Here is an 18,790-nt window from a genome sequence, read left to right on the forward strand (position 1 = left end):
TAATCACCTGCAGCAGTACACACGTTGTGTACTGCATTCAATGCCCATGTAACCTATTATACATTGGAAGGACAAAACGTGCATTGTCGGTCAGGATATCGGAGCACATTACTAATATAAAAAATGGCTTCAAAGATCATAATCTATCCCTACACTTTCGAAATGTGCATAACAAGGATCCCACTATGTTAAAGTTTTGGGGTGTGGAGAAGGTGGATCCAGTATGGAGGGGATCCAACATGGTCCGCGAAATATCGAAACGCGAGACCAATTGGATCTACCAGACTGATAGTCTGCACCCAAATGGACTTAATGTCGACCTAGACATTAACTGCTTTATAAGCAACTACTGATGTCCTGGGAGAATATATTTATTCACTTGGAACAGTAAAAAAACACATGACAGTAGTTGATATGAGGTCTCGCTTTGCACATTTATTTAAAGTAATACTTGACTAGTGCTTTATTATTAACTTTCTTTCGTTGGGAGTGTATGAGATCACCATAAAATTAGGTACCTTTGGTGTTTATTATGTTATATCCGTATGTAACTTTTAATTATAATTTTTTAATTTTAAATTTTAATCTTGATTTATTACTCTATATTTTAGACAAATGAGATAATTTAATTCCAACTGTTTTTATTAGAGATGTAAAGTTTTCCTTATCTATCACATATTTGCAATCAACTTTCTTTTTTATATGATTATTTATGAGTTTTATATGTGTGATTTTAATAATGACATATATTTTGTGTGAGGTGAATGGCATTCAGTGAAATTTATTTTTTGCATTCATGTCTCTAAATAACTAACACCTCAGGCCAAAGATCCTGGATTTCCTGTGATTTGGTATAAGGATGCGGCTAGATGACAACCCCCCATGAGCGGAGATGTGTTGAATTTCATGTCTGTGAGACGCGAGATTTGACATTCAGCATAGGGAGGTATCTTCCTATAGCATCGTCATCAAAGCCGACCGGATGTTTACATCAATGATGCACTTCCGGCGTGCCGCAAGTCCCGCGCTGTGACGCGGGGCGGAGCGGGTCTATACGCCGGAAGTGACCATTACCGGAAGTACGTAATGGGCATTTACTTCCGGGTGACGCTGGTTTTGGCGCGAGTGCGCCTTTGCCGGCACATTTATAAATAGCTTACGACCGCGCCGCGCACACGGGCTCTCTGTGGAAGTCGGAGGACGAAACGCGTCAGAGCCGTCGTGCGCGGTCGCATAAGGACATCTACATATACGCCGGAGCCCTCTCCAGATTGCACAAGGTTTGGTTACAGAGGGATCCAGCGGAATTTACATTATATTTTACTCAATGCCTTCATTATTCATTATTTCCTGTAAGTAGACATCCTGAGGGGAGCGGGGCTACTTTTGGTTGTTTTTAGTGTTTAATAAACGTTATTGGCGGAATTACACTATTGTCGCCCCACTCTTGTTCACTTACATGTTTTGTTGGCAACGGAGGAGATTGTACAGCCAAATAGAGGAAAGTGGTCCAGTGTCCAATGTTGGAATCTAGTGGTGGAATTCCTTGAAGGATCTTGATTCACCATTCTCTGGTGAGTTTTAAGAATAGGGGGGGGAGCACAAAGTGGTGGTGGAAATCAGGTGCTACGGCCAGGACCCCTCACACCCTCCCTGTGATAAAAGGATTACGTCTAACCAACTCACCACATGACCTGGAAATACCCATTTAAGGACTTTGGATTTTATTCCTTAGTTTGTTTATTTAGCGCTGCTAGTGTTTGAATATATTATTTTGTTTCTTAATATTATCGGACACCTTTTTGTAGCTGAATCTTCTTATGTTGACAAAAGAATTGAGTGCTCTTAAGTCCAGAATTGGACGCACTTTGCCCTCTTTCCTGGGTATTGTAAATAGGTTTGAATAAAACCCTTGAAACCGTTCTGTCCAAGGAACGTGGACTACCACTCCTTGTTGTAGTAAATCTGTGACTGCTCTCCGCAGATCTTCTAAACGATCTGAGGATAGTCGGATATTGGAAGGGAAGAATCGCGCCGGTGGGAGAGATCGAAACTCGATCTTGTACCCTGACCTTATGACTTCGCAAACCCATTTGTCCGGGATTCTGGAAAGCCATGGATCCGGGAACCGGCGAAGACGTCCCCCCACCCCAGTTATGGGTGGGGGCGCACCTTCAGGCTTTGGATGGTTTATCTTCAGGTCTGGAGGGGGCGGGCTTTTGCTTGCCCGACCAACGACCCCTGACGCCTCCTGCAGGAGCTTTGGAGGACTTAGTTTTTTCACCCGCGGGACGAAAAAACCTCTTGTGAGCAGAAAAAGAAGGCCCTCGTCTTTGACGAGTTCCTCTACCTTTAAAATTTTGCGGTAAAAAGGTGCTCTTTCCACCCGTGAGATCTTTAATGATCTCATCTAAGTTGGCTCCAAATAGACGCTCTCCTGAAAAGGGGATATTAGCCAATGCTTTTTTGGAACCTTGGTCGGCTAACCAACCTTTTAGCCACAGTGTACGCCTGAGAACCACTGCTGAGACTGATGCTCGCGCCAATAATGGAGTGGCGTCTAATGCCGCATCACACACAAACTGTAACCCCTGTATCATTTGTTCCAACAAATCTGATACCGCCTGAGGGACCTCTTCTAAGTCCCGGCGTAACCACTTGGTCCATTCAGTTACAGCCTGCGAAACCAGACCAATAGCTATTATAGGTCTGAAAGCTGATCCAATCAAGGAAAACATGGTGCGAGACATAGCTTCTATCTTGCGATCCACTGGATCTTTAAAAGACGGAGCGCCTTCTAAAGGAATAACCGTGGCTTTATTCAATCTAGCAATTGGTGAATCCACCACAGGTGGTTCTGTCCATTTCTTAATAAGGGTTTCCTCAAACGGATAACGCCTGTCAATGCGTTTAGAAATAGTAAAAGTGCGTTTTGGCAGACGCCATTCTTCTTCGATTGGATTGCCAAAACATTTGGGCAATGGAAAAACCTTCGCCACTTTGATGCGTTTTTTAGTCCCAAAAGGGATTTCAGTTTCAGCTATTTCCGAAGGAATACCCTGTAACCTTAAGGTCTCTTGAACAGATACAATGAGTGCGTTTACCAACGCTTCCTCTCGGGCTATGGCGGATGCCGAAACATCCTCCTCACTGTCTGAAGAGACAGGACCCGAGACACCAATCCCAGATGAAGTACCTGCAACTGCAGAACTGGGCTCAGAGTCTGAATCCGAGGTTTCAGATAATATGGGGTTAGGCGGGGGTCGCTTTCTTGCGCCCTGTCCCTGACAAGCCACTTCCACCCGGGACACAAAAGTTTCCATAATAGCTGACAATGATTCAATTGTCAATGGGGTGCTGGAGGATCCCGCAGACCCCTCGGGGGGATCCGGAGGAGATACATGAGTGGCAGGGTCCATGTTAATTCAGGACACCTTTGCCAGCAAAACAAAAAAACTTTTTCTTTTTTTTTTTTTGTGTGTCTCCCCCTAGCGCAATAGCGCCCCTCAGAGTACCTGCTTCTCGATCCCACAGAGAGAGAGAGAGACCCCCAAGGCTCACCAACCGATGCAGTGCAGTTTCCAACCAACTGCAGTCAGCGTCTGTCTTACACAGACTGGAAGGAGCTGTTTGCTTTTTCCCGGGTAGAAGGACGTGGCTCCGCCCCCTGTGTACGCCTTCCGGCGTTCCCAGCTCTCCACGAGGTAGCTGGGCTCACAAAACATGGCCGCCCCCATAGAAGAGACATAAGACTCCAAAAACATGGCGGCCGGCGTGACCTGAGGACATACATGCATTTGGTCTACGGCAAAATGGCGGCGGACCGCCGAAATCGTTTTCCCAGCACATCCACCTGCATCTCTGCTAAGAGGCGATATATGGATCTACAGGAGATACACTACACATAAGGTAGGATTATACTTCCTATGTCTGCTGTAATGTTACAGTCTGCTGGGTAGAGTGTTAGCTCTTAAACCAAGTCCACTTCCCACAAACACATGCTGTATTACAAGGGGGACTTGTAAGTATCAGATATATACTGACCATATATGGAGGGGCCCATAATACATACTGCCTCATATCGAGGAAAAAAAGGGAACGTTTACTCACCATACCGAACCGACAGGCACCCTCTCTTCACAATACCCTCTCCACCGGGGTGGGGGTTTGTGGACCACTCCGGACGCCTCGACTCTCTGGTTCCTGGCGTCCAAGCGAGACTTTTAACTCGCAAGGTCAGTCCCTGCACTGGGACTCCGTCGCGGCCGACCCAGCGCGGAGCTCTGGTCTGCACGCGCTCGTAGGCAGAAACCGGGGTGACCACTGGATCTCAACATCCAGCCCGTCGCCCGGCCCCGCATACTTACTTGAATGTGTCGCGGCCGACCAAGCGCAATGCCATGGTCTGCGCGCGCTCGTAGGCCGGCTGGGGTGACCACAAGTGTCGCCCAGTCCGGCATTTTTGCTTGAAGATCTCACAGGAAAAAACACTGGAGAAAACTACCTAAAAAATGTCTTTTTCTTAAAGAAAAAAGTCTTGCCAGGACCAAAAGATCCCAGCAAGGAACTTAGGTCCTTACTCCTGACTAGACAGAAAAAAACTGATTCCCTGTAGCAGAGAGAGGGAGGATATACCCTCAGGGACTGCCCCTAAGGTGGAGCCAGAACGTTTTGTCTTTCTGCCTAGTCCTACTCCTGCGGAGACAACATAACCCAGCTCTTGAGAATCAAGAAGACTACGTCTGTCAATGAGCGATAGAGAAAAGCATAGATGTGAATGTGTCCCATAGTAAAACATGTTAAATGAACTGTAGTGTGTTTCTCAAGAAAGCACCAAAAAAAGCATTAGGTGTGAACCAGGCCTAAGATGTTTGGTAGTAGCAGCATGCTTTTTTTTTTGTATCGCCTGTCAAATTGGGGTTAATAAAAAAAACAACATTAGCCCTTCAAAGTACAAAAAGAGCAGATAAATCGCTACTATAAGGGGTATATATATATATATATATATATATATATATAATAAATCCACCCAGAAGTAGGATATATGGGCATTTTAACTAGGACTGAGAGCCGGTTCACACTTCTGCGTGTGCCGGATTCGCATGTCATGTCGGAGCGCACTGCTCCGACATGACATGCGATCAGCTGTGCGGTGCGAGTTTAGCCATACAGTTTGTATGACTAAATTCGCACCGCACCCGCAGCAAAGACGCACAGGAGGCATTTTTGCTGCCGCATCAGGATCGGATCGCACAGCGGTTCACACTTGTGCGATCCGATCCTGTGCGAACTGCACGATCGCACTGCGATATGCGATCAAACTGGGGGTGTCGTTAAGATTACATTGACACCCCCAGCGGATCGCATATGGCAGTGTGAACTGCCGGGGGTGCGTGTGCGATGCGGGAACAGGCTGCGAATTCGCAGCCTTCCCGCATCGCAATAGTGTGAACCGAGCCTTAGACATGAAGCTATATGAAGGGTGGAAGGGAGATCTAAATCTTTTATATTAAAAGTAGTACTAAAAGCCGAGAGACTTTTTTTTTCCATGGATATGGTCATTTTAAATATTTGTACAACACTGGTAAAAGTTACTTTTAATGTATCTTTAATGCCTTGTTACCACCAGTCTATATCAGCATGCACCTTTTCTGGGTTCAGATGCTGATCTTCCTAGCAGAGTCTTTTAATTGTTTTTTTTTTTTTAAACAATAAAAGATGTTATACTTACCTGCTCTGTACAATAGTTTTGCACAGAGCAGCCCTGATTCTCCTCTTCTGGGGTCCCAATTAACATTTCTGGCTCCCCAATAGCAAGCTGCAAATTATAGTATAGGGTGCCCCTATATCGAGGTAAAAAAAAAACATCTGCCTTTAGAACCACTCACTTCCTGCCCAGGACTACATGTCCCATGAGGCATTGCTCCTCACACATTCACAAGTTCTCAGGCATGTACTGACATGTATGGATGGTGTACTGAGCTGTACGTGTGCTGCACTGTATTTCCTGATATGTAAACAAATAATGCATTCTGTATGCAGCCCAACTAATTGTCTGACCAACTAATCGATTATGAAAATAGTGGACAACTATTTTCATGATTGACTAGTTGTGGATTAATCGATTCGTTGTTTCAGCACTAATGTATGAAGAGTCATATTCATTTTACAGTTCTTCACAGTGCCTAAAGTGGGATTAAAGGGTGAATAAGCTGTAAGCGGAGCATGCACAGATCAATTTACAGCGCCAGAGAATACAGCGAGCAGGCAGGTAAGGGAATTTTATTGCAGAAGAGACACTACCTGTCACTTCTGCAATAAAAGCCTGTCTGCTCACTGTATATTACAGCAGAACTTTAAGTATCCTATTTTAAAAGCAAAGCAATAAAAATATATAGAACTTACCATTCTAAAAATTGTATGAGACCGGCTACTGTGCTCGTTCATTTTTGTCTCCCCATAATGTCTGTTTTCTGCAAAAGAATATGAATTTCCATGTTAAAAATTGGATTTTTGTCTTACAGTAAAATCCTTCTCTGATGTTCATTAATGGACACCGCTCCAGAATCTTCTTAACCCTTGCGTTATACTGACCCCTACAGGAGTAGGACACTAGGCAAGAAAAAACTGAATTTTTGTAAAATCTTACCTGTAAAATTCCTTTCTCTGAGTCCTCCGACAGTCGCCACCTCTTCATATTCGTCACTAATGGGGTTATTGACCTTTGCTCCGTAGGAGTAGCTAGGCAACAGAATATATTAATATCAAAGCTTTTAGCATATCCCACCCCCAGGGGGTGGTCCCCTCAGTCAATACCTCCCTGCTTCCTGCATTTCCAACTCAGTTTCAGTAGCATAGCAGTAGAGTACATAAACAAACACCAAAAGAGGGGCGGGGGCGGCGACTGTCGGAGGACTCAGAGAAAGGAATTTTACAGGTAAGATTTTACAAAAATTCCGTTTTCTCTTACGTCCTCCGACAGTCGCCGCCTCTTCATATTCGTCACTAATGGGGACGTCCCATAGCAGTGTAGACATGAGGGGTGGGAAAAAGCAGCCGCGCCTAAAGCAACGCAGTACCCACATCAGAGAAAGGAACCTTACCAAAGTAAGAGAACCAACTGGGCAACAGGAAAACGTGCTCAACAGAAGCAACAACCCAGGAAAGAACAAGTAACCTAGGGGTAAAAACACCCCAACAGCCAAGGGCCCAAACAAGGGACCCTAAGGCACTGCCGCACTAAGAACTTTACGGCCAAAAGAAGCATCTGCCGATGCCTGAACATCCACTTTGTAAAATTTTGAGAAGGTGTGAACGGACGACCAAGTCGCCGCCTTACACACCTGGGCCACAGAAGCCTGATGACGATAGGCCCAAGACGTACTCAGAGACCTGGTAGAGTGCGCCTTCACAGGAAAAGGAGGAACCTTCCCCTTCAAAGCATAGGCTTGCACAATCGTCTGTCTGATCCATTTGGCGATGGTCGCAGCCGACGCCGCCATGCCCTTCCGAGGTCCCTCAGGAAGGACAAAGAGAGAATCCGACTTGCGAAAGGATTTAGTCGATGACAGGTAAACCCTGATCGCCCTAACAACATCCAAGGAATGCAACGCCACCTCCTTTTGGAAGCGAAGGCAGAACAATATCCTCATTGAGGTGAAATTCCGAGATCCTTTTCGGAAGAAAAGACGGGTTAGGTTGCAAGACCACCTTATCCAAGTGAATCACCAAATACGGAGATTTGCAGGACAAGGCCGCCAGCTCCGACACTCTGCGAGCCGAAGTGATCGCCACCAAGAAGGCAACCTTCTTGGACAACAAAGACAACGAGATCTCCCTAATCTTTTCAAAAGGAGCATGTTGCAACACGGACAGAACAAGGTTCAAATCCCACGGAGGCAAAGGCTCCCTCCTAGGAGGGACCAAATGTCGCACCCCTTGAACAAAGGTGCTAACCAAAGAGTTAGACGCCACAGGGCGTTGAAAGAGAACGGCCAGCGCAGAAATCTGACCCTTAATCGTGGCTAACGCCAAACGCTGGTCCACGCCCGTTTGAAGGAAAGCCAACACTCTCGACACCGAGTACGAGCGAGGGGAATACCCCCTGGACTCACACCAGGCAAAGTAAGCCTTCCAAGTACGGTAGTAAATCTTCCCCGAAGAGGCCTTCCTAGCCTTGATCAAAGTGGGAATGACCTCAGGGGAAAGACCCCTATCCTTCAGGACCTGGCTTTCAACAGCCAGGCCGTTAAAGCCAGCGACTGTAAAGCAGGATGGAATATCGGTCCTTGAGACAGGAGATCTTCTCGGAGCGTCGACCGCCATATTCACGAGGTCTGTGTACCAAGACCGGCAAAGCCAGTCCGGTGCCACCAGAATCACCGTGCGCGGTTCCGAGGCCAGCCTGCGAAGGAGCCTGGACAGCAGCTGAATCGGTGGAAAGGCATACATCAGGCAATACTGATGCCAGGGCGCCACTAACGCTTCCGAGGCGTCTGCCCGAGGATCGCGCGTCCTTGCCACGAACCTTTCCACCTCGTTGTTTAGACGAGACGCGAACAGGTCCACATCTGGAGACCCCCACTTCGCGCACAACATCTGGAAGACATCCGGATGAAGGGACCATTCTCCCTGGTCCAGGGTCTGGCGGCTCAGATAATCCGCCTGCCAGTTCTCCACCCCCGGAATGTGAACTGCAGATATCGCCGGGACGTGCGTCTCGGCCCAAGACAGAATGTCGGCTACTTCCCGAGCCGCTCGGGCACTCCTGGTGCCCCCTTGGTGGTTGATGTAGGCCACCGCTGTGGCATTGTCCGTCTGTACCCGAACTGGACGGCCCTGAAGCCTGTCCGTCCAACGCAGTAGACAGAGATTTAATCGCTCGCAATTCCAGAATGTTGATCGGAAGGGAGGATTCCTCCTTCGACCAAGTACCCTGGGCGGACAGAACGCCCATAACACCACCCCAGCCCGACAGGCTGGCATCCGTGGTGATCACCGTCCACGACAAAGGACGAAAGGACTTGCCCCCCGACACCGCCGGGGACTGGAGCCACCACAAAAGACCCCTGCGGGTGAGACGGCTCAACGACAGCCGCAGATCCAGAGATTGTGGACGCCCGTCCCACTTGGCCAGGACCTCCGCCTGAAGCTCCCGTGTGTGAAACTGGGCGAAGAGAATCGCCTCGAAGGCCGAAACCATCAATCCCAGACACCTCATACACGTCCGGAGGGACGAGCACTGATTGTCCTGAGGGACCTGACTTCGCACTGAAGTGTCCGAAGCTTGTCTTCTGGCAGGAAGACCTTCGCTTGAACAGAGTCCAGAATCATCCCCAGGTAGGGAAGACGAACCGACGGACACAGCGTTGACTTCGGAAAATTTATCGTCCAACCGAATTCCTGCAGAGTCTGCATTGTGATGGACAGGTCGTACACCAGGCCCTGACTGGTCGCGGACCGAAACAGGATATCGTCCAGATACCCCAGGACAGAAATGCCCTGGGCCCTCAATAAGGCCAGAACCGGCGCAAGCACCTTGGTGAAAACCCGCGGAGCCGAAGCGAGACCAAAGGGCAACGCCACGAATTGATAATGATCCTCCGCAATGGCAAATCGAAGGTACCTCTGGTGACCCTCGAAAATGGGGATGTGAAGGTATGCATCCTTCAAGTCGATGGAGGCCATGAATTCCCCCGGACCCAGGGCAGCCACCACTGATCGCAGGGATTCCATGCGGAACTTGCGAACCCGCACAAAGCGGTTCAGAGCTTTTAAGTCCAGAATCGGACGTACTTTGCCCTCCTTTCTGGGCACAGTGAACAGATTGGAGTAGAACCCCCGAAATCTGTCCCGATGAGGCACCGGAACCACCACTCCCTGGGCCCGCAGGTCCCGCACCGCCAGGCGCAGATCCTGCAAGCGCTCCGGAGTCAGCTGAAGGTTTGAGGGGAAAAATCTGCCCGCCGGCCGAGAGAGAAACTCGATCTTGTATCCAGATCGAACGTTTTCCTGAACCCATCTGTCCCGAATGCGGTCCAGCCAGGGTTGAAGAAAACCGAGCAAATGTCCTCCCACCCCAGAACCGGGTGAGGGCGTCCCTTCAGGCCGCATTGTTATGGGTAGCGGACCCGGACTGGCCGGACTTCTGCTTACCCGTCCACGGCTTCTTCTGGGAGCCTTGGCCCTTGAAGGGCTTGCCCTTATAGTGCGACCGAAAGGCACGAAAGGACCCCTGAGAGGGCCTAAACAAGGTATTCTTCTTACCACGAACAAACTTAGTCTTGTGAGTTTGGGGCAAGAGAGTGCTCTTACCCCCAGAAATACCCTTTATCAGAGTATCCAAAGATTCGCCAAAAAGGCGAGATCCCGCGTAGGGCAAATTAGCCAAAGTCTTGCGGGAAGACTGGTCAACAGACCAACATTTCAGCCAGATCAGGCGACGGTTCAAGACCGCCACACTAGAAAGACGCGCAGCCAAAGGGACCATATCTAAGTCCGCATCACACAAATACATGACACCCTGATGAATTTGATCCACCATAGCCAAAGTTGTCGGCGGGGCAGAGTCAGGCACCAGGGTGCGCCTGAGCACCTGCGTCCAATCCGCAATGGCTTGGGCTGCCATAATGGAAGCAAAAATAGGCTTCAGCATAGAACCAGCAACCGTATAAGAATGACGGGCCAGAGATTCCAATCTCCTGTCCGTAGGGTCCCGAAACACCGGGTATCCTCAGCAGGAATCGCAGTGGATTTATTCAAAATCGCCACCGCGTGATCTACTTGAAGCGGCACACACCAACGCTCATCAGTGGCGGGAGTAAATGGATAACGCAGCTTGAACCTACTCGGCACAGCGAAAGGTTCCTTTAAATTGCGCCATTGCTCATCAACAGCGCGCTGAAATTCCGTAGAGCAAGGAAAAACCTGCAATGTTTTGCGCTTTCTTTGCGTCCCATAAGAGGACATCAAAACTGGAGGACATGGTTCATCCTGTAAATGCAGCGTTTGCTTGATAGAAGCAACCAACTCATCCATGAGTGCAAGCTCTTCAGACGAGCCAGGGGGAGAATTATCAACCCCTTCCACCTCAGCCTCCCCTTCAGACCCCACAAGGTCTAGAGATGTGTGAGACCCTGAGAAGGGCACTCCAGCCATAGCAGCCCCATCGCCCTCTGAATCAGAGGAAATAGACACTCTGGGCCGTTTTGTGGATCGATCAGCCACCAGCATCTGCACTTGAGCAGCTAGGTTTGCCACAATAGTGGCCAGATCAGCCCCCTCGGGGGAAGCAGCAGCCCCTTGTCCCCCCACCAAGGTGGGAGGAAACTTGCAATCCTGAGAATCCATGCCCCAGCAATATTAGGAAAAAAGGAGTACTGCCCCTTTAAGATCGCGGCGAGCGTAGCCCACCGCACCCACTGAATACACCGACCCCTACAGGGACAAGAAACTGGGCAAGGAATACAGGAAAAAAGGGGAGATAAAAACCTGGAGAGATCACACAGGCTGCTGCCACCGATCACTGTCCCAGAGCAAAAGGAAGTGATGCAAGACTGACCGCCCCTATGAAGCCTATGCAAGGCTACACAAACATGGCCGCTCGGCTGAGGATTCTATGGGCAAATAGAAAATAGCGCCGACATGTGGCCTGATCGATCGCCGCCAAAAAAGGCGGCGTTTGGCGCCAAAACGCTGTGCATTACCACACAGGCCCGGCCACCATGATTTTGCCGCAAAAAAATGGCGGGTCGCCGCACAGCATGCCCAAAATCTGACTGCCTCCTGCTGACACCCAGCAGAGCGGGAGAGCCCCCCCCCTTCACAGCCCACACACAGGCAGCAGGTCCACACAGGAACTGACAGGGAGCACAGCAGCCACACAGACATGCAGGGTCACACAGTCCCAGACTGACACCCAAATAGACAGGTCCCCACATAGAGTTACACTTACCAGTCCGGATGGCGTGGGGAGCCTGCTCCAGCGACCAAACCGCTGCACTGAGGACAGGGAGTGTCGCAAGCATGACGCAGTGGAACTGCGGGGCGAAACCGCAATGGCGTCCAGTGAGGTAGCCACCTCACCGATAGCATCCCTGCAGCGAACAGGGATGGGTCGTTCAATGTGCCAGGGCAAAACCTAAGCTGATCGCTCAATGGCAGGCTGGGAAGCCCCTGGCCCTGAGCCCTTGGAACCAGGGTGGCCAGACCGAGACCCAGCTCCGCACGATCATCTTCATCAGAAGAAGCTAACTAACGCTGAAATAAACAGCTAAGTAAAAGAAAGAGAAAAAAACTCCAAATAAAATCAAAAAGAGAAAAGAAGCTGAGACTAAGAGCCCCAGCACAGGAACAGCCAGCCTACTCCTGAGCTAGGCATTAGAAACTGAGTTGGAAATGCAGGAAGCAGGGAGGTATTGACTGGGGGGACCACCCCCTGGGGGTGGGATATGCTAAAAGCTTTGATATTAATATATTCTGTTGCCTAGCTACTCCTACGGAGCAAAGGTCAATAACCCCATTAGTGACGAATATGAAGAGGCGGCGACTGTCGGAGGACGTAAGAGAAAATATGATTTTTGTAAGATCTTACCGTAAAATCTTTTTCTCTGATGTCAGACGCAGCCCCATCTTCATGACCTGTGTGGGTTATGCTGCCACCTGCAGGAGTAGTCTAGGCATTACGTTAGTACAGCGTTTTTTTACATATACAAGCCCACGGGGCTGTCCCTCCAGACTTAACCCTCACAGACACAGCCCAGCACATCAGTTTAGTTGCAAGCAGTGAAGGCAAAAAAAACCCCCATCCCCATCAGAGGGGCGGGTGCTGCATCTGTCTGGACATCAGAGAAAAAATTTTACGCTAAGATCTTACAAAAATCCTATTTTCTCTATCGTCCATTGACAGACACAGCCTCATCTTCATGAGCTGTGTGGGACATCCCCAAAGCAGTATAGACACAAGGGGTGGGAAAAAAACGCAACCAGAAGTAACGTAAACTCCAAAGGCTAAACCTAGCCAACTGGTTAACATGAAGCTCAACCAAAACAACATGAGCTCACCCAGATAAAGGATCCCTAAAAGAAGAAAAAAAAAAAAAAAAAAACATTCTCTTATGAAACAGCAGCCTGCAAAACCTTGCAGCCAAAAGAGGCATCCGAAGAAGCCAACAAATCCATCTTGTAAAACTTGGTAAAGGTGTGCACAGAAGACCAAGTCGCTGCCTTACAAACCTGTACGAATGAGGCCTGATGGCGAACAGCACAAAAGGCACTAAATGCTCTAGTAGAATGAGCCTTCACAGTGAAAGGAGGAACCTGACCCTTGAGTGAATAAGCCTGAACAACAGTCTGCCTGATCCCACCTCGAAATGGTCGCAGCGGACGCAGCCAAACCCTTGCAAGGACTGTCCGTAAGGACAAAGAGTCCGATTTCCTAAAGGACTCAGTAACCGTCAAATAAACCCTTATCGCCCGAACCACATCCAGAGAGTGCAAGGCAATTTCCCTGGGATGTTTAGGCTTAGGACATAAGGCAGGCAACATGGTCTTCATTAACCACTTTACCGCCGGAGGATTTTGCGGTCTTACGTCCAGGCCACTTTTTGCGATTCGGCACTGTGCGACTTTAACTGAGAATTGCGCAGTCATGCAACGCCGTACCCAAACGAAATTTACGTCCTTTTTTTCCCACAAACAGAGCTTTCTTTTGGTGGTATTTGATCACCTGTGCGATTTTTACTTTTTGCGCTATAAACAAAAAAAACATCGAAAAGTTTGAAAAAATAATATTTTTCACATTTTTTTTTATATGAAATTCCCCCCCAAAAAAATGTAAAAATCAAAATTTATCATTTTTGGCTAATTTGTTTTCTGCTACATATTTTTGGTAAAAAAAAAAAAAAAATCTCAATTAGCGTATTTTGATTGGTTTGCGCAAAAGTTATTGCGTTTACTAACTAAGGGAAAGATTTCTGTCATTTTTGGTGTTTTTTTTTTTAACGCGTAATGGCGGCGATCTGCGTTTTTTTTGCGGGACTGCGACATTGCGGCGGACAGATCGGACCCTTGACTGACATTTTTGACACTTTTGGGGGTACCAGTGACATTACTACAGTAATCAGTGCTATAAATATGCACTGTTACTGTAAAAATGACACTGGCAGGGAAGGGGTTAATTTTATTGGAGAGAGAGGGGTTAATGTATGCCTGGTGCTTACTGACATGTGTGGGGGGGAGGTGACTGAGTGACACAGGGACTGATCGCAGGTTCAGCTATGCTGGAGTCCAGGTCTGCGTCGCTGGACGATAACGAGCCACATTGCCGCAGTAGCAGCAATGTGAGCGGAGGTAAAGTGGTTAAGGTGAAAACCCGACACCACCTTAGGGAGCAAAGACGGTTTTGGCCAGAGGACCACTTTATCCCTGTGGACCACCAAATAAGTCGAACGACAGGACAGCGTCACTAACTCAGGGACTCTGCGAGCAGAAGTAATAGCCACTAGAAAGACAACCTGCCGTGACAAGAAAAGCAGAGACATCTCCCTGATATTCTCAAAGGGAGGCTTTTGAAGAACAGACAAAACCAGATTGAGATCCCACGGAGGTAACCGAGATCTCCTCGGAGGAGCCAGAAGACGCACCCCCTGGATGAAAGTGGGAACCAAGCTATTAGTTGCCAATGGGCGTTGGAAATAAACAGCCAAGGCCTAAACCTGGCCCTTGATAGTACCCAACGCCAAGCACTGCTCAACCCCTATTTGTAAAAAGGTCAACACCCTAGCTATAGAAAACAAGCGAGGGTGTAGCTGCAGCGATTCAAACCATGAAAGGTACGATTTCCATGTGCGATGATAGATCTTCCTGGAAGTGGACTTCAAAAGGGTAGGAATCACCGAATCAAAACAGACCTCTATCCCTCAACACTTTGCTTTCAACAGCCAAGCCATTTAAGCCAGTGACTGGAAAGCAGGATGGAAGATTGGTCCTTGAGACAGTGGATATTCCCACTGGAGGGAGTCTCCATGGAGGGTCTATGATCATTTGTACCAGGCCTGCGTACCAAGACCGCCAAGGCCAGTCTGGTGCCACCAGAAAGACCGGAATGCCTTTCATCGCCACCTGGCTAAGAAACCTCAGCAGGAGTACGAGCAGAGGGAAGGCATAAATCAGGCGATACTGGCTCTAAGGAGCCACCAGAGCTTCTGTGGCGTTGCCCAGAGGATCCCGAGACCTGGCCACAAACCACTGAACTTTCCTGTTGAGGCGAGACACAAACAGATCCACCTCCGGAGTCCACCACAGGGCACACAGAAGATGAAACACTTCCGAATGAAGGGACCATTCCCCTTGATCCAAAATCTGCCAAATCAGGTAATCCGCTTGCCAATTCTCCACCCCCTGGAATTTGGACTGCGGAAACAGCAGGGACATGTTCCGCCCACAACAGAATCACAGCCACCTCCTTGGCCGCCAGGACACTCTTGGTGCCCCCTTAACGATTGATGTAAGCCACGGCCATGGCACTGTCCGACTGTTTCCGAACCAGAGGGCCGTGTAGCTGAACCGTCCAGTGAAGCAGGCAGAGCTTGATCGCTGTCAGCTCCAGAATATTGATTGGCAAGGAAGACTCCTCCGTCGCCCAAGTCCCCTGGGCACATAGGCTGGGGTGGAGTGCTAGGGAAGCAAACATGCTAGCGTCCGTGGTGACCACCATCCAAAACACAGGCAGGAAGGACTTGCCCTGGCACAGGGAAGGTGACCGGAGCCACCAAATAGGAGCCGACTTTGTAAGATGGCTCAAGCGAATCTTCTGGTCCAATGACCGAGGATCTCTGTTCATTTCGCCAGAATCTCCTTTTGCAAAGGTCTCGAGTGAGACTGAGCAAACGGGACTGCTTCGAAGGTCGAAACCATCAGACTCAGGGCCCTCATGCCATCAGCAACCTGACTGCTTTTTGCAGCTTCTGAAGTTTGTCCAGGGGGAGAAAGACCCTCGCCAGTGAAGAGTCGAAAGTCAGCCCCAGATAAGGGACCCGTACTGATGGCGTCAGAGTAGATTTTTTTAAATTGATCGTCCACCCGAATTCTTGAAGGGTCTGAAACGTGATAGAGATGTTGCCCAACAGATCTGAGTGGGAGACTGTCCAGATATCCCACAATTGAGATACCTTGCCGACGTAACAAGGCCAGCACAGGGGCCAAGACCTTGGTAAATACTTTGGGAGTCGAGGCAAGACCAAAGGGTAACGCCACAAACTGAAAGTGCTCCTCTGCCACCGCAAAGCAAAAGAAATCGCTGGTGTCCCTCGAAAATGGGGATGTGGAGATGCGCATCCTTGAGATTGATGGAGGCCAGAAAATCCCCCTGATTCAAGGATGCCACCACTGACCGAATGGACTCCATTCAAAACTTTTGCACCCGCACAAAGCGGTTCAGAGCCTTGAGATCCAGAATTGGATGCATCTTGTCCTCCTTTCTGGGCACGGTGAACAGGTTTTAATAGAAACCTTGAGAGCGTTCCTTTTGGGGAACTGGCACAATCACCCCTTGACCCAGGAAATCTTGCACAGCCTCCTGCAGATCCTTCAAAAGCTCTGGAGACAGGCGAAGATTTGACAAAAAAAAAAAACCTGTCCCCTGGCCGGGACCAGAATTCGATCTTGTACCCAGAATAAATCATTCAGTTTGCGAACACAACCGTCCTGAATGAAGATAGTCCAGGGTACCTGGAAGGAGCGCAGATGTCCCCCCCACCCGAGCCAGATGGGGGCGCCCCTTCATGCTGAAGAGGACTTGTCAGCAGCAATGGACTTGGCAGCCTTGGGCTAGCTCCAATGCTTTTTAGCCCCTCTAGAAGGTCTGAACGGCTTACCTTTTTCTTGCGGCCCAGAGGCACGAAAAAAAAAACGCTTGAGAGCAGAAAAAGAGAGACCCCGCTTAGTACGGGGAGTATTACCTTTGGAGGATAGAGGAAGAAGAGTACTCTTCCTGCCAGTCAAGCCCTTGATCAACTCATCCAATGAGTCGCCAAACAAACGCTCTCCAAGAAGGGGAGGTCAGCTAGGGCTTTCTTAGAAGCTTGGTCAGCCGACCAGCTCTTCAACCAAACCATGCGTCTCAAGGCAATGCCCACGGCCAAAACCCTGGCCACCAGGGGAGCAGCATCCATAGACGCATCACACAGGAACACCAGAGCCTGGATCACCTGGTCCAACAGTTCCAGCTGTTCTGGAGGAACAGTCTCGGGGGTCCAAAGATTCCGGCATACCCCTAATCCATTCAGTCAACGTCTGTGAGACTAAAACAGACACAAACCCCGGTTTCAAAATGGAACCCGCCAACACTTGAAGATGGCGGGAAAGGGATTCAACCCCCCTGTCCACCGGATCTGTAGAGATCGGGGAATCTTGCACAGGCACAAGAGTAGATTTGTTTAATCTGGAGACAGGATGGCCCACTTTAGGTGGCACTGTCCAACGGTTGAAGACCTTTTCAGCAAAAGGATACCGGCGTTTTAAAGCGTTTTGGCACAACAGGTGCTTAACGCGCCACCATTGGTCATTCACAATATCCTGAAAAGTGTCGGGACAAGTGAAAACCTTGCCAGCTTTCTGGGTTCCAAAAGCCACCTGTGTCCCTGCCAGCATGGGCTCATCAGCCAATTTTAAGTGTCCGTACCAAAATAATCAGGGCTTCCACTAAACCGCGTTCCCGCGCTGCGGCTGAAGAGGACAGGTCCTCTTCACCATCTGATTGCGAGGACAGCGACCCCTCAGGAAGGGGAGCTTCCGGGCCAACCTCATCATCCTCTGAATCAGAGGACACCTCCATAGACGGAGAAGGCAGCGGCCGTTTTCAGCTATCAACCTTTTTCATGGCTAACTCAACTTTTGTCGCCAGGCTTTCCAGAGCTGCTGAAATCGCGGCCAGCGACTGCGATCCGGACTGTCCGGGAGTCGTACAGAGTGGGTCTGATGGTGAATTCACAGTTTGGGATTCCATATTGCAAGGTGCAAAAAACGGAGTACTGTCGCTTTAGGAAGCGCCAATCGCAGTGGTCTGCAGAGATCCCCTTTAAGCTAAACTAGCAGCAGAGCGTGCAGGGATATGTCTGCAGGGACCCCAGTACTGAACCACCTCAGAGAAAAGTCCTCCTGATCATTCTAGCAGCATGCAGAAAGACAGGAAATGACATCGGCCAGCAGCAGGAAGTGATCTCGCCTGAATGAAAGGTCAAGCTGCTCAGTGCAGCACAAAGGCTACACAAAGATGGTTGTCCATACAGTCGCTATAGGAAGCTCAGGGAAAATGGCTGCCCCATACAAGTCTATGGGGAAAAAAACTACACTGCCCACATTTAAGACGGCGGCACCCCCCCTGAGCCTTGCGGCCAGGGACCGAAACTTTGAAGGCCTCAGGACCCACAACAGTAACCAGCAAGCCCAAGGTACCAAGCCACCCCCCCCCCCCAAGGCACCAGATGCCCCAGACACATAGCCCCCCGCAGGAACAGTGAAGGGGGGGGGGAAGGGTAGAAACACTGACCAAGCAGGCCAGGGGGATCTTTCAGGAGGTACAAATCCCATTATCCCCAGGAGAGGGCCCACATCCCCCAAGGCCAGCAGGGGCAAGGGGGGCACATTTACTCACCATCCCATGGACCGGGTGGGCTCCGCTCCGGGCAGACTGCCTCCCACCCGAAGTGGGGGATGCTGCCAGCCGAGGGATACGCTGCGACTCAGGTGGTTGTGTCCTGGCGAGGCATCCGCTCGCAGGCTCACCACTATC

The 18,790-nt window shown here is 49.5% G+C and overlaps 1 protein-coding gene across 1 annotated transcript in view; it reads right to left on the bottom strand.

Moving 5' to 3' along the window:
- CENPE (centromere protein E) overlaps nucleotides 1–18,790 on the bottom strand; it is a 328,099-nt gene that overhangs the window by 280,085 nt on the left and 29,224 nt on the right. The window contains exon 7 of the mRNA XM_082248665.1: nucleotides 6,406–6,473. Coding sequence (XP_082104791.1) covers nucleotides 6,406–6,473 — 68 coding nt within the window. The remainder of the gene's footprint in view (nucleotides 1–6,405; nucleotides 6,474–18,790) is intronic.

Source organism: Pelophylax lessonae (genome assembly GCF_965119305.1).
Source record: "Pelophylax lessonae genome assembly, chromosome: 1".
Classification (NCBI taxonomy): domain Eukaryota; kingdom Metazoa; phylum Chordata; class Amphibia; order Anura; family Ranidae; genus Pelophylax; species Pelophylax lessonae.